This window comes from Mytilus galloprovincialis, chromosome 6 (assembly GCF_965363235.1).
Source record: "Mytilus galloprovincialis chromosome 6, xbMytGall1.hap1.1, whole genome shotgun sequence".
NCBI classification, from domain to species: domain Eukaryota; kingdom Metazoa; phylum Mollusca; class Bivalvia; order Mytilida; family Mytilidae; genus Mytilus; species Mytilus galloprovincialis.
The window spans coordinates 79,031,874-79,045,725 of record NC_134843.1 but is presented as its reverse complement, the minus strand read 5'-3'; the positions used below and the strand labels follow the sequence as shown (position 1 = coordinate 79,045,725).

At 32.6% G+C, this 13,852-nt stretch overlaps 1 protein-coding gene and 1 long non-coding RNA gene across 2 annotated transcripts in view; both read left to right on the top strand.

The window, feature by feature from the left end:
• LOC143081033 (regulator of G-protein signaling protein-like) overlaps window positions 1-13,852 on the top strand; it is a 61,809-nt gene that overhangs the window by 39,118 nt on the left and 8,839 nt on the right. The window contains exon 14 of the mRNA XM_076257269.1: window positions 12,004-12,121. Coding sequence (XP_076113384.1) covers window positions 12,004-12,121 — 118 coding nt within the window. The remainder of the gene's footprint in view (window positions 1-12,003; window positions 12,122-13,852) is intronic.
• Window positions 5,223-10,165, top strand: LOC143078342 (uncharacterized). Its single transcript, XR_012979182.1, has 3 exons — window positions 5,223-5,376; window positions 8,337-8,429; window positions 9,477-10,165. It is a non-coding gene; the product is annotated as an uncharacterized LOC143078342 (long non-coding RNA).

The following is a 13,852-nucleotide window of genomic DNA, read 5'->3' as shown; positions in this document are numbered from 1 at the left end:
CAGTTGTATGATTCCATCGGCAGGTCCTCAGTGCACATTTTTGTTCTTAGTGCACTAAGGAGGTCCTTTGCGGTGTTTCTACGGACCCCATATATTTGAAGCTGTTCAAAATTCTGTACATTATAGGTACGTGTATCAGATCGGACAATAATTGTCATATATATAAAAAGAATTACTGTATAAGTTATCTAGTATGAAATATGTCCACTGGACCGACCGTGCAAGTGCTATATATATTATATCATGTATATAGCCAGTCAATATAAAAAAAAATTTTGTGGTATGATTGCCAATTAGACAACTATCCACAAAAGACCAAAATGACACAAACATTCACAACTATAGGTCACACAAGGTCGTTAAAAACTTCCATTTGTTGTTGTCCACTGAAAATAAGCTCATAAAAACACGAATCCCCGTTTACTCAATTCCACCTTTATTTGTTAATATTTCTTTATCTTTTTCTTTTGATTTTATCATATCTTTTTTGTGAAATATTTTGTGTGGTCGAACATGAAATTGCCTCCGATGCTACAAAGAAAATTTGTTTAATGGCATCTGTTGCAATATATGCTAAGTACTACACGTGGACAGGATATTCCCCAGAAAATAAGTTATACACACCCCGATATGATCCGATATAACCCCGAGGGTACACGCTACTGTCCTATGGAAAATTACTGGGTCACCTGTAAGATGGTAATCAGCCATGCAACTAATTAGGGGTGCGGCTAAACACTGCTAAGGAGTCCTTAGTGCACTAAGGACTTATAACATGCCACTAAGGACTAGATGGAGTGTTGTTACATGTAATTTCTTTTCAGATTATAGTAGAAATCGATATTTAATGCATAAATTTCAAATTTCATAGAAACATAATCATAAATAAACGAGATATTCAACATTATTTCGACACGTGCCCGTATTTCTTTGATGTGCCGAAAATCAATGAACCGTTTGATACGTGTCAAATTACATAACGGATTACACGGGAATCATGCTATTTGTTGTGTTTAATGGACAAGATTGGTAAAGTTGGATACTAATGAAATCAAAAGTGTATTTTGTAATTATTTCTGGTAAATAATTTGTCTCCAGAACAATATATTATATTTTATCTTTTTTTTTCTAATTAACATATGAAGACGTTTGAGCAATCTATTTGAGGACAAAAAAAATCAATCTGATAAAAAATATTTACTATACATGTACCAAACTTACATCCCAGCTCCTTTGTTCTAACAGGGGTGATCTGAGCCGGATCACCCCTACCAGATCACCCCAGTTTGAGTTTCTTTGTTAGACTCTTGTTATGCATGCTTTCCTTTGTTCTGTAACATTTTGGCGGGAATGTCATATCCACTATAAAACTTATGATTTATCATACGGAAAAGACTATCTATCAAAATTCACGTAGAAAAAATCCAGTGTACATGCTGGGATTCGATCTCAAGACCTTTAGCATATCAAGCCTCGACAAATACCACTACACCAGGACGACTGGATACGAACTAACAGAAATTTAACATACATAAAGGAAGCAAGATCTTGTTATAAGTGGGGCGAGTTGGCAGACCTTTATTTAGTGGGGTTTAAACCTTTTTCGTTAATAAGTGAGTTGTCAGACTGATTGTTCAATTTGATTTTACACTTTTCCAAAAGTGGGGCGAGTCGGTAAACAAGAGTGGGGTGATTTTATTTATAAAGTGGCGATATAGTGTGGGCCGAATGGCAAGTGGGGCGAATTGACATTGTTTGATATCTACTCATCGTGTTCAGGGGTCATAAAGGGTATACATCAAATAGTAATATATAAAGTATATTATAATGGTTGTGTGGCGTTCTAAACTAGATTTTATGAATTGTAAATGGTTTTTCGTCTAATCTTAACCAGCTGGGATGTAAAATAGTTATCCCATTCGGACTTGGTGTGTCAGTGTTAGATCACCCTCTGGCCTCCGGCCATCGGGGTGATCTTACACTGACACACCACGTCCTTGTGGGATAACTATTAATTATTTAATGCAAGCTACAAGTAAACAGACAAAATTTATTATCATATGAAGAACATGTTTGAGCAATATATTTCTGGACAAAAACGAGTTCATTACAAATAACTGTAAGTTACCATACGGCCTTCAACAGTGAGTAAATCACATACCACATAGTCGTTATTTCATAAATTATTTCATACAATATGTTAAACAATAATTTTGTAATAAAAAAAAATACAAATTGGATTCCCTTGGACTCACAAACAAGATCTTCTTAAAGAAAAATAAATTAAAGAAATAGTATTTGAAAATATTTCTGTTGGTCTTTTTCTTTTCTTTTTAATTTTCACATCATGTGGTTAAGGAATATTTTCAAGGCATTTGTACAAAGCATTCTCATTTTCTGTCAACATTATATCTTTAACTCTAAATTAACAAATGCAGGGAAATAATTCGTAAATAATGTACTAAACACTGTGGAACATTTTGAAAAACATTTATCTCTTCCATATATATATTTGAAATGAAACCTAATCTGATTAAAATTCGGTAAATGATTATTTAAACTGCTTTTACTTTTAGAAAAAAACAAATGTCAAACAATTTCAAATGAATAAGTACCGTATGAAGCCTTTGTAAACTGATATCAAACTGGTTGAAAACTAGTGGTTTTGATAAACCCCAAGGACGCCACAATATTTTTTTTCAACTCAATCGTTATTCGTGCTAGTACGTATAAAGCAGCAATAGAAAGTGGAAAAATAATAATCATGATTTACATTTTTTTTCGGAATTTACTCATGTTTTAGTGAAGCATCTATGGATGGACTTAATCATAGAAAACTTTTGTCTCGACCTCTATGTTGAACTAAGTGAGTGTGATGATGAATCTTTATATACAATCTGTCTAGGAAAAAACCCTTCAACTATGCTCAGTGATTCCGACTTAGAGTCATTCAAGCGACTTTGCTACATCCATGTTACAAAATCTGCATCCGAATACAATCGTCAATTGAGCAATATAGTATAATGCTAGCACATGTAATATCGACAGCACGCGATATACACTCTTTTGCTTTTGAACTGATCATTTTCATTTATATGTAAATATTGCGTATTGCTCACAACTTTATTATTTATATGTTCTGTATTAATGTTTTAATGTATTGTTCATGATTATATAATTCATGTAATCTCTGTAAAGAGGAAATAAAGATATGAATGAATGAATCAATCAATCAAAGATAACACTTATGGCAAATAACTTTTTCGGGAAATAAATGAAACAAAAGCAAAATTATTTGTCCTTTTAATCATTTTAAATAAGAACAGATTTTATTATGATAATCAAGTATTAATCTTTTCGATACAATTGTTAATTACTTAAATTAAAGAATAGGATTGTTTAATCAGTTGTTATATTATTTGGCACGTGTCAATCGGTTCATTGATTTTCGGTACATCAAAGAAAAATGGGCACGGGCCTAGATAATGTTGAATATCTTTTTTATTTATGATTATTTTTCTATAAAATTTAAAATTTATGCATTAAATATCAATCTCTAACATAATATGTAAAAATAACACGTATAACAGTAGTCCTTCTAGTCCTTAGTGGCATTGTATAGTCCTTAGTGCACTAAGGAGTCCTTAGCAGTGTTTAGACGTACCGACTAATTAGGTTACTGACCATGTCACTTCAATTTAAAAAAGTTTATCGTTAGATATCAAAATGATAAATTCATTTTAATTAAAAATAGAAATCTGTGTAGGTCTCATGAAATGGAACTCACGCATGCCTAATTAAGATTTATAAATTTATTGAAAAATATAACAAAAATTTAGTTTTGATAATAAATTAAAGTTACCTTTCCGCGCTGTAATTTATTTGATATGACATGAATCAAGCAATTTTTGTTGAGGGATTTATGGGTTTGTCCATACAACGTATAAAAAAAGAAGTGTATGTTATTAGTATTTCACATGCCTTGTTTTCGCCTTGAAGCTCATTATTTAGAGTGTTTCAGACAAGATGATGAAAATAACGTGCAAGCTACTTTTTTCGATCATCGTGAAGAGACAATTTTAATTCCCATTCCTCCATGCACTCTACCCCTGTTGAATTGTATATTTATAATTCCTCGTGCTTTTGATTAGCTCCCCTTCGTGGTTACCGTTATGCCAACAAATACCCAGGGCTTGATTTACATGTAAAATCATGGGCGGATCCAGCCATGATAAAGGGAGTTCCAACTACATGTCTCCATTAAATAAGGGGTGTCGTTGCCGCTGGGTTTCTGTTACCCCACCCTTTTCATATAATTTAGATTTCAAAAGTGTATACCTTATTCATATATTGTGTAGGTTAAAATGTTATCTTTTCCCATATTGTTTGCGTTTTGATTGGTGTGTAATGCAACAGTGCAATACCTAAGTGTCAAAAGATAGTTTTTCCCGACCTATTCACATATTTTTAAGGTTCCTATATACAAGTAGCTGCGCCGGAACCGTAGCTCTTAGGTCCTTATGTTATTTTTTGACTAGGTCCGCAAATAGTCAAAAAAATAGCATAAGGACCTAAGAGCTACGGTTCCGCAGCTAATATACAAGGTGATAGAACGTTCGGTTGCGTTGGAATAGGTTACCTTTTCACGCTATGCCTTAAAGGTTTGCCTGTACTCGGAGTAAATTTTGAAGTGAAAATACGGCCATTTTAGTCATAGGGTCCACATGAACCTTAAGCGTGAAAAGGTAACCTATTCCAACGGAACGTCCTATCACCTTGTATATAGGAACTTGAGAGGATTCCCGAGATTATCATTTATGCAATGATTGCTCACAAAAAGCTAGGGGAGTCCAACCCCGGATTCCATCCCCTTCGACCCGCCACAGAATACAGATATAATTGATAATTGTTATTTAAAAGTCATATACTATAGCCACTATATAGTACTGAGGTCAGTACTAGAACCGAACACCTGTTTTGGGATATATATACATACACCACATCTTCTTATGTCTATATAGCTGATTTACCGTAAATAACTGCGAGAAAATGAATAAAACACAAGTTGATAATTGTCTCTTCTCTGCTAATTTTAATGTGCATGCAATATTCACTCTGATTTACTTGTGAGACCACCGACAGTCACACTAATAATAATTACCTACAAAATAATAGGTGCTCCTTTACTGGGAAGAACATTTCGGATCCGATCAATTTATTGGTTCCATTCCCCCATTCTACACTTCTCCTTAGGAAAAATGCCTTGCAATGCGTCATAATTATCTGGACTACTAACTTACTTCCATATAACTTCGAAAACAGACAATAATCTATTTCACTGGATGAGATTGGGCTCACGGATTTTTTAATGGATTGGTAATTTTTATTTATAGCACAAGTTTACAAAGCAAGATTTAAATCACATTTTCACCCTACAACTGTACAAATCAAATATAGGTCCTTATGCTATTTTTTGACTATTTGCGGATCTATGGTCCGCAAATAGTCAAAAAAATAGCATAAGGACCTAAGAGCTACGGTTCCGCAGCTAATCAAATGGTTGCCTCCTTACTGACTTACACCTACACTAGCTAAAAAAACATATTCATATGAACATTTGGTATCATTTATTTTGTGTGACAACTCTTCACCAATGACCTGAGTGAAAGGTTGACGGGCGGATCCAGAACTTTTCATTGGGGGGGGGGGGTCAGATGGGGGATGCTTGCCTCAGTCATGTTTCTGTGATTCCCTATATGAGGGGGAGGACAGGGGTAAGGGAGACAGGGAGAAAGGGGGTAGGAGAAAGGAGAAAGGGGGTGGGAGAAAGGAGAAAGGGGGTAGGAGAAAGGAGAGGAAGGCTGGGAGAAAGGAGAAAAAGTTGGAGAAAGGAGAACAAATAAAATATCTCTCCTTTTAAAAAATTTTCTAAAATTTTAAGAAAAAATATCTCAAAAGGAGATGTTTTATTCTAATGGGAGAAAGGAGAATGGGGGTAGGAGAAAGGAGAAGAGGGGTGGGAGAAGGGAGAAGGGTACCCCCCTGTCCTCCCCCTCCTATATAATCAACAAAATTTTTCACACTAAAAGGGGGGCAGGGATTTCTCCTTAATAATAAATCTCTATTTTCAGCATAAGCTCATATAAATTTGCCTTTTGAAGAACTGAAATAAATATGAGACGGCTAATGATTTTTCAGATGCTTTACATTAAAATACATCCATGTGACATACACAATTATATATAGATCCAAATTTAAAAAGCTATTTTTTTCATTATTTAAATAATCATGATAATGTAGGATCAAATCTTGATACATGTATGTAGTTGAAATTGTTAGCTTTAAACATTAAAAAATGAACATCAAAAGTTTAAACATAAGAATGACCATGTAGTCTTTAATGTATGCTATTGCTATGAAACTAGGTCATTGTAGGTAAACTGTCATCTATTCCCTTAAATCTTTGTTCCCAGTCACCCCAAGTTTGATTTAAATTAGTCAAGTATATCTACTCTATTAGGTCTCTAGTTTGGATAGTGTATAACTTGCAAATTAAAATCATACTCCTCCCAAATTTATTTCTTTAAATATTATGGATGAAATAGCAAGTAAGGGATGAAATTAAATTGGATGAAATGTGGCATTTTTTTTTGATAAAGTAGTATGTCTGATGTTGTCAAACTTAATTATAGATCCTTAAGGGGCGGATCCAGTCATTTTAAAAAGGGGTGGGGGTGGGATTTTAACCCAAGACAAAAGGGGAAAGGGGTGGGGGGGTCCAACTACATGTCCACATTCAAATGCATTGATAATCCAAAAAAAGGGGGGTTCCAATCCCTTGAACCCCCCTCTGGATCCGTGCCTTTAAAAATAAAATTATCCTTATTTTGAGTTAAAGCTTATAGATTTTTCTATAATGCTTCTCAGGGGCGGATCTAGCCATTTTAAAAGGGGGTCCCAACCAAGAGTAAAGAGGGGTTCCAACTATATCTCCCATTGAAATGCATTGTTCGGTAAAAGAAAAGGATTCCAACCCTAGAATCTATGGTCAGGTTGTTGTCTCTTTGACACATTCCCTTTTTCCATTCTCAATTTTATCATGTAGTCGTCGTTGTCCCAGGACATTTAGTTTTCGCTTAATTACTTGAGAACAAGTTAATAGAAATCTATGAAATTCAAACACAAGGTTTGTGACCAGAGTTTTTGTTCAGAGTTTAGGAATTACATGAATTAGGGGCCAAAAGGGGCCTATATTAAACTTTGTTTGATTTTATAGAAAATTGAATTATTGGAGTTCTTTGATATGCCAAATCTTACTGTGTATTTAGATTCCTAGATTTTTGGTCCTGTTTAAATTGGTCTACCTTAAGGTCCAAAGGGTCCAAAATTAAACTTATGTTGATTTTAACAATATTTAAATTCTTGGTGTTCAGAATAATATGCTGAATCTGAATATTTACTTAGAATTTTTTATTATGGGCCCAAATTTCAAGTTGGTCCAATTCGGGGTCCAAAATTTTACTTTGTTTGATTTCAACAAAAATTGATTATATGGGGCTCTTTGATATGCTCAATCTAACCATTCATTAAGATTTTTGATATTTTGGCCCATTATCAAATTGGTCCACATTGAGTTTTAAAGGGTCCAAAATTTCACTTTATTTGATTTCATAAAAAAATGAATTATTGGGGTTCTTTGATCATGTTGATATGCTGCATCTAACCATGTATTGAGATTTTGAATATTGGACCATTTTAGAGGTTAATTGTCAATTTAAAATTTTTAAGTACTTGGACCACATTCATTCTGTGTCAGAAACCTATGCTCATCTGCATGATGCTGCATCAATGAATCACAATCCAAATTTAAAATTCAGAGTTGTATCGAGCTTGAATGTTGTGTCCATACTTGCCCCAACTGTTCTGGGTTCAACCTGTATGTTTGTATCAAGCTGAGCCATGCATAACATTTTTATTGGTTTATTTATATATTAATTTGAAATTTTGACGAGTGAGACACATACAGATTATACTGTAAACAATATTTCAGAGTTTAACGTAGTCAAGCGAAACAAATTATAGAAGAATAGTTGAATCATGTCTTTGTTGTCCAATGAAAAATTAGTACGAACACAAAGAAAAAGTATGGGAATGTTTTTTTTTTTTAAACTATTGACCAGGGGTGAAAGTCTTTGAAAGTCATGACTGGCAAAATGTTTGTGAAATGAAATAGCACAAATATTCCATTCTTTTTAAATATAACTGCATATAAACATGATAAAGAAAAACACAAACTGATGTTTAATAATAGTTTTTACCCTTTTTATGTTTTATAGGACAAGAAATATAGAAAAATAATGAAAAATATAAACAGTTACAATAGAAATGAGCGCAAAACAAGATAAACAGACTACAACAAGGCCTAAATGGTAAGACCACTTCTATATACTGTAAATTCAGATTTTTCAGGGAATGGACAACTTATTGTGATTACAAAAAAAATCTGCATAAAGATCTATATAATTACATGATCATGTGATGATATATATATATATATATATATGTTTCTGTTATCAAATTATGATTTCTTATTTTTGCGATACTCACCCAGTCACATTATTCGCATTACTAAAAAGCTTCGATAATTTATGAATTACAGTAATAAAAGTAATTGCCTTTGAATGATGACTCATATAAAAATAAGAAAATGTGGTATGGTAAATGAGTGACTTATCCACCAGAGTTCAACACTGTTCAATGAAGCGGATGCAAGAAATTAAAGGCCAATCATGGGCCTGCCTTCAATAATGAGAAAACACTTCCTCTATAGGTCATCCATTAAAGATCTCAACATATAAAGATTTAAACAATCCAATTTAGTTCAACATGTTCAAAGTCAATAACAATTAATAAAAAAAAAACAGGCCTAATGTAAAATATTGTTTGTTTCTCCAATCCTGACAGACCCTGCAAAAATGGCCCTACTCATAAAATTTTATTGTCAAAACTAAGCCAAATATTATTTTATTCATTTCTGTTTTTCGGGCTTGCCGGATCATCCGATAATATTCAGGCTTTTGGGGGCAAAAAATTATTTCCCTACCTACCTACCCACACCTGGCTTGTCAGAGTAAGGATTAGGGAAACAAACACTATATTAATTTAGGCCTCATGTCTGTGAGCACTCAACCTGACCATAATATAGGACAATGGTTCAAATATTAACACAACATATGAACATTCTATAACAACTATTGCAAGTGCCTCAACTTTAAATATCACTGCAAGGCACTAAACAACGAATATTAAATCTTGGACACAAAGCACTGAAATAAGAGAACTCATAAAAGCATGACAAGTAAGAATATCAAATGAAAGTTTCTCAAAATGTTCATTAAAACATGATAAAATAAGCTTATTTATATTGCTGTATTTTTCTCCATTTATAACATTTTTTTTTTTTTTTTTGTGTATAGGTCAGATATCTTGGTTTTTATGATCATCAACAGGTCCTGCAGGTCTATACTGAAGAGGAAACTTAATTGTTTATACTTTTCTGCATAATGTGCTAATTGGATTATTAATGTGAAATGAACTCAACTGTGTGTTTTTCTGGAAAAAGAAATAGAAAAAATCCTACAAAATTGCTATAAACAAAATGGAGTACTATCAGAGAACACAATTGTGTAAAATGTAACAACCTACATTCATATTCACTGATGGATTATGGAGAAATTAAGAAGAAAAAATAGTATCTTTGTCATGTTTGTTGTCGAAATAAACACCTGCTTTATCCATTCATGTACATGGCTCCATTATATCAAATATACAAAGAAGATGTTTGAAGAATATGTTGCCAAAATTTATTCAACCAATTGAAGGAAGATGTCTTGTGGATGGAATTATTTATGCACTGAACTGTTATATAGGGGTTGAATACACAGCAGCTGAAACAGAAGACAAGTTAATTTGACATGAAAAGTGTTTATTTTATTTAATATGTAAATATGAGCACAATATTAATAACATCACAAATGGTATGATATTCATAGCGTTTTGCTTATTATTGTATTGTCTTAAACATGCTAAACAGTCAGCCTTTTGTTTTTGTATGTTTAATACTCACCATGAAAATTTGTATTACAGTATTAAAGTTTTAATTATCTTTTGTATCAATAATTCAGTCTAGGAGAAAATATATTAACACTGTTTGTACTGTTATCAAATTTCCATAGAGGAAAAACTTTTCCTTAAGGGAAATTTGATGTTCAGAAATTTCCCTAGAGGAAATTTGAAGAACAATGATTTCCTTAGAGGAAATTTGTTGTCTTGAATTTTCCTCCAAGGAAAAGTGTTTGTCAAAAATTTCCTCACAGGAAAAAGTATTTCCTCTAAGGAAAATTTGAAGCTACAAATTTCCTCACAGGAAAAAGTATTTCCTCAAAGGAAAATTTGAAGCTGCAAATTTCCTCAAAGGAAAAAGAATTTCCTCTAAGGAAATAGAATTTCCTCAAAGGAAATAATTATGCAGCAAATTCCCTAAGGGAAATCTTTTTCCCTTGAGGAAAAAACAATTTCCCTTGAGGAAAAATCTTTTTCCTTCAGGGAAATTTGATTTCCCTTGAGGAAAACTACTTTTCCTCTGAGGAAATTGTTGAAAAAAGGGGCATAACTTTTTCAACAGTGGTGCTAGAGCCAAAAAATTTTAGGACAAATATCAGGGAACCAATACCAACCAAGTTATCAACTTTATTTTGACTTAACTTCAAAAATTAAGGTGACAACTTTTGCACTCAGCGGAATTGCAAACTTGTCCCGGAGACTGTTAAGTACTGTTACACAAAATGTTGGTTATCGTTCAATCTCAAATTGTTCATGAAAGATGCTGTGTTTGCTTTAAGTTTTTGGTTGATGGTTAACATTTTGGTTTAAACGTTGCATACCCATATTATTGGCTAAATAGTTGATGTTTGCCTGAATAGTGCTATACCTTTTCTCTGAAATGAGGTTTTCATCTGGATTTAGACACGTTTTTAGATGTTGTTTTTTAAATATTCGAGGTAAAGTGTTGAATTAAAAAAAATATAATTACAAAATGTATAGCTTTAATGTTCCTTCTTATCAAAATAGTTAAAGGCATCAACCAGATGCAGGTATATCAAATGGTAGAAGAAATATTGATTTCTGATTACTAGTATAAAGTCTGGTCACGCATTGCCTTTCACAATCAAAATAATGCGTTGCCTGATCTTTCATGCACGATCAAGTTTGATGAAAATTCAACAGAATTCAAGATTTTCATAAACAAATCAACGCTTTTAAGGGAAAATCATATTTTTATTTTACTGTTCTATCAGATACACCAAAGATTAAATTTCAAATATATCATGATATATTGAAATATGACCATCATAGGTACAAATAGCGTGGTTTTAAAATTCATTCCATAGACATGCACTGCGCCTTTTGCGTTTTTTCATAAAGTACTGCATATTTTCTTTATCTTGTTGCACAGTAATGTTGAGAAAGTTGAACCATTTTGACAGACATATTTGTTTGTTCAGATTTGTTCTGCGTTTTGAAAATGAAGCGATTTTGTCACAGATTCTGAACTAGAATGTGCATTAAATGTCTTTCACGATCCGGTACCAGAGATTTCACGATCGTGTCGCAATACTTGAACCCCGTTAGATATTCTTTCACGATAATTTCTCTTGTTAAACCGAATGACACCCGTGAATGAGCAGACCACCAAATCACAATGTCGAGTCACCCATAACGTTATGAGAAGTAAAATAACAAAGACATCGAACTCCGAGGTGTAATTCTAAATCGAGCAAAATATAACGACGTACATAGAATTATTGGATGACACATCTTGTGACAATTCACGATACTTACATTAGAGGTATAGGCAAAATACAAGAGGATTTTTATTTAATGTTACTGTATTCATTAATCGAAAAATGCTAATTATTTTTTTTTTGTATTACGTAATTACAGGTATCCTAAATATCTGGAAACTTTTCCACCTGATGCAGATTATGAACCAGAATTTATCGCACCTACCGTTAAAGAAGAACCTAAGCCAAGGGTTAGAAGAGTTAAGAAAAAACAAACGGTAATTCGCATTATATGTGTGTTTCATGTGCAGCTTTTGAAATCAACTTCATGTTATATTTTTGGAGGAGTTGGTTGTGTGTGTTTAATGTTTTCATCTGTCGATCTATCAATTGTTTTCGCCAATTTATTTATTGAAATTAAACGTCAAAATTAAAAAAAAACGTTTTCGCTTTTTCAACAAAAAATGTCTTTTCGGTGATGCCCAGGATATTTAAGAATTATACACTATATTTTGGCATTACAGTGTAACAAACCAATGCATCTCGTCAAAATGTAAACAACAGTAATTTGCCGATATTCAAATTTCATAAATTAAGGTAAAAAAAAAATAAAAACTGAGACTCCACAGGAGGGAGATCGGATATGTAGGAATGGTACATTGTAACTCTCTCAAGCAATGCACGAATCACCTTCCAAACACAGAAAAATGTAACAATCAGGAATAAGACGAAATATATAATATAAAGATCAGACGACTATTCTGTTATTCAAAGATCTTGAGACCTAAAACAAAATGATGTTTGTGAGTTGAGACACAGACACATCGTATCGGACAACCTTGATGGACCCGTTCAACTAACTTTTGAATTTGAATAAAATATTATAGACAAAGAAAAATATATTTGTCTACAAGTTCTCTAAAGATCTTGACAAAGCCTGTTGTTGTATGATGTCAGAGAAGTAAAATTACAGCTTTATTATTTTTATGTTAAAAACGCAGTTTTTAACTTGAAAATCATGGTATTTTATTATTCCTATGTAATACTTTAAAAGAATTGGCATTTGACACATATTCTCAATACTTAGAAATAACAAGAACTCGATGACACTGAATTTAAAAAACTATTGAAACATGTCAGATTAATCATCTGTAATTTTCTAATCTTAACATTTCAGTGCAAACCTGAGATAAGTTTGTCTTTCTGTGCTAATTAAAAATTGATACCTTGATATATTGTTTCCTATTGCTTTCCACCATATTTCTTAAGACTAATATATTTCTACCTTTAGTGCATATGAAATATTTTATGCAAAAAATTTCTGACATTTTAATAACAGTTTTTATTTTTTCTCCAATTTCACCGCTCTTTGTGTATTATTTTGGTCTTATATTTACAACCAGAAATTCGAATGAAAAAATAAGACGACATCAATATAGCAACCAAACGATGATAACCCAAATACTTGTAGGGGTCATCATACATTATTATGGTCATATTATTTATACAAACTTCTAAAATAGTATGTTTAGCTAGCTATAAAACTCTCTTACATTCACCATTTTCTTTGAAATAGTCAGGTACCAAGGTTGGATTATAACAGATGTTTGCCTTCATTCCGTCGGTTCATTTAGTCTTACAGTGTGATTTTGTCAGGTTTTATGGGCATCTTTTTGAATTTACATTGGAGTTCGGTACGAGATAATATGCAGATTATGTCATTTAATATATTCAGAATATGTACTTTATTTTTGGTGAAAATGGCATCTGTCGTAAACATCACTTGCAAAACAGGTTCGAAAGATACCAGAGGGACCTCAAACTCTTGAATCGAAAATAAACTGACATCGCCATGGCTTTAAAAGAAAAAGTCAAACAATGGTACACAAAACAAAATATAGAAAGAAAAAAGACTAAGCAACATGAACCCACAAAAATATTCTGCAGACGCGTCGGGAAAATAACACCATTTTGATTCATCGTTATTGTCATACAATATATAGAAAATA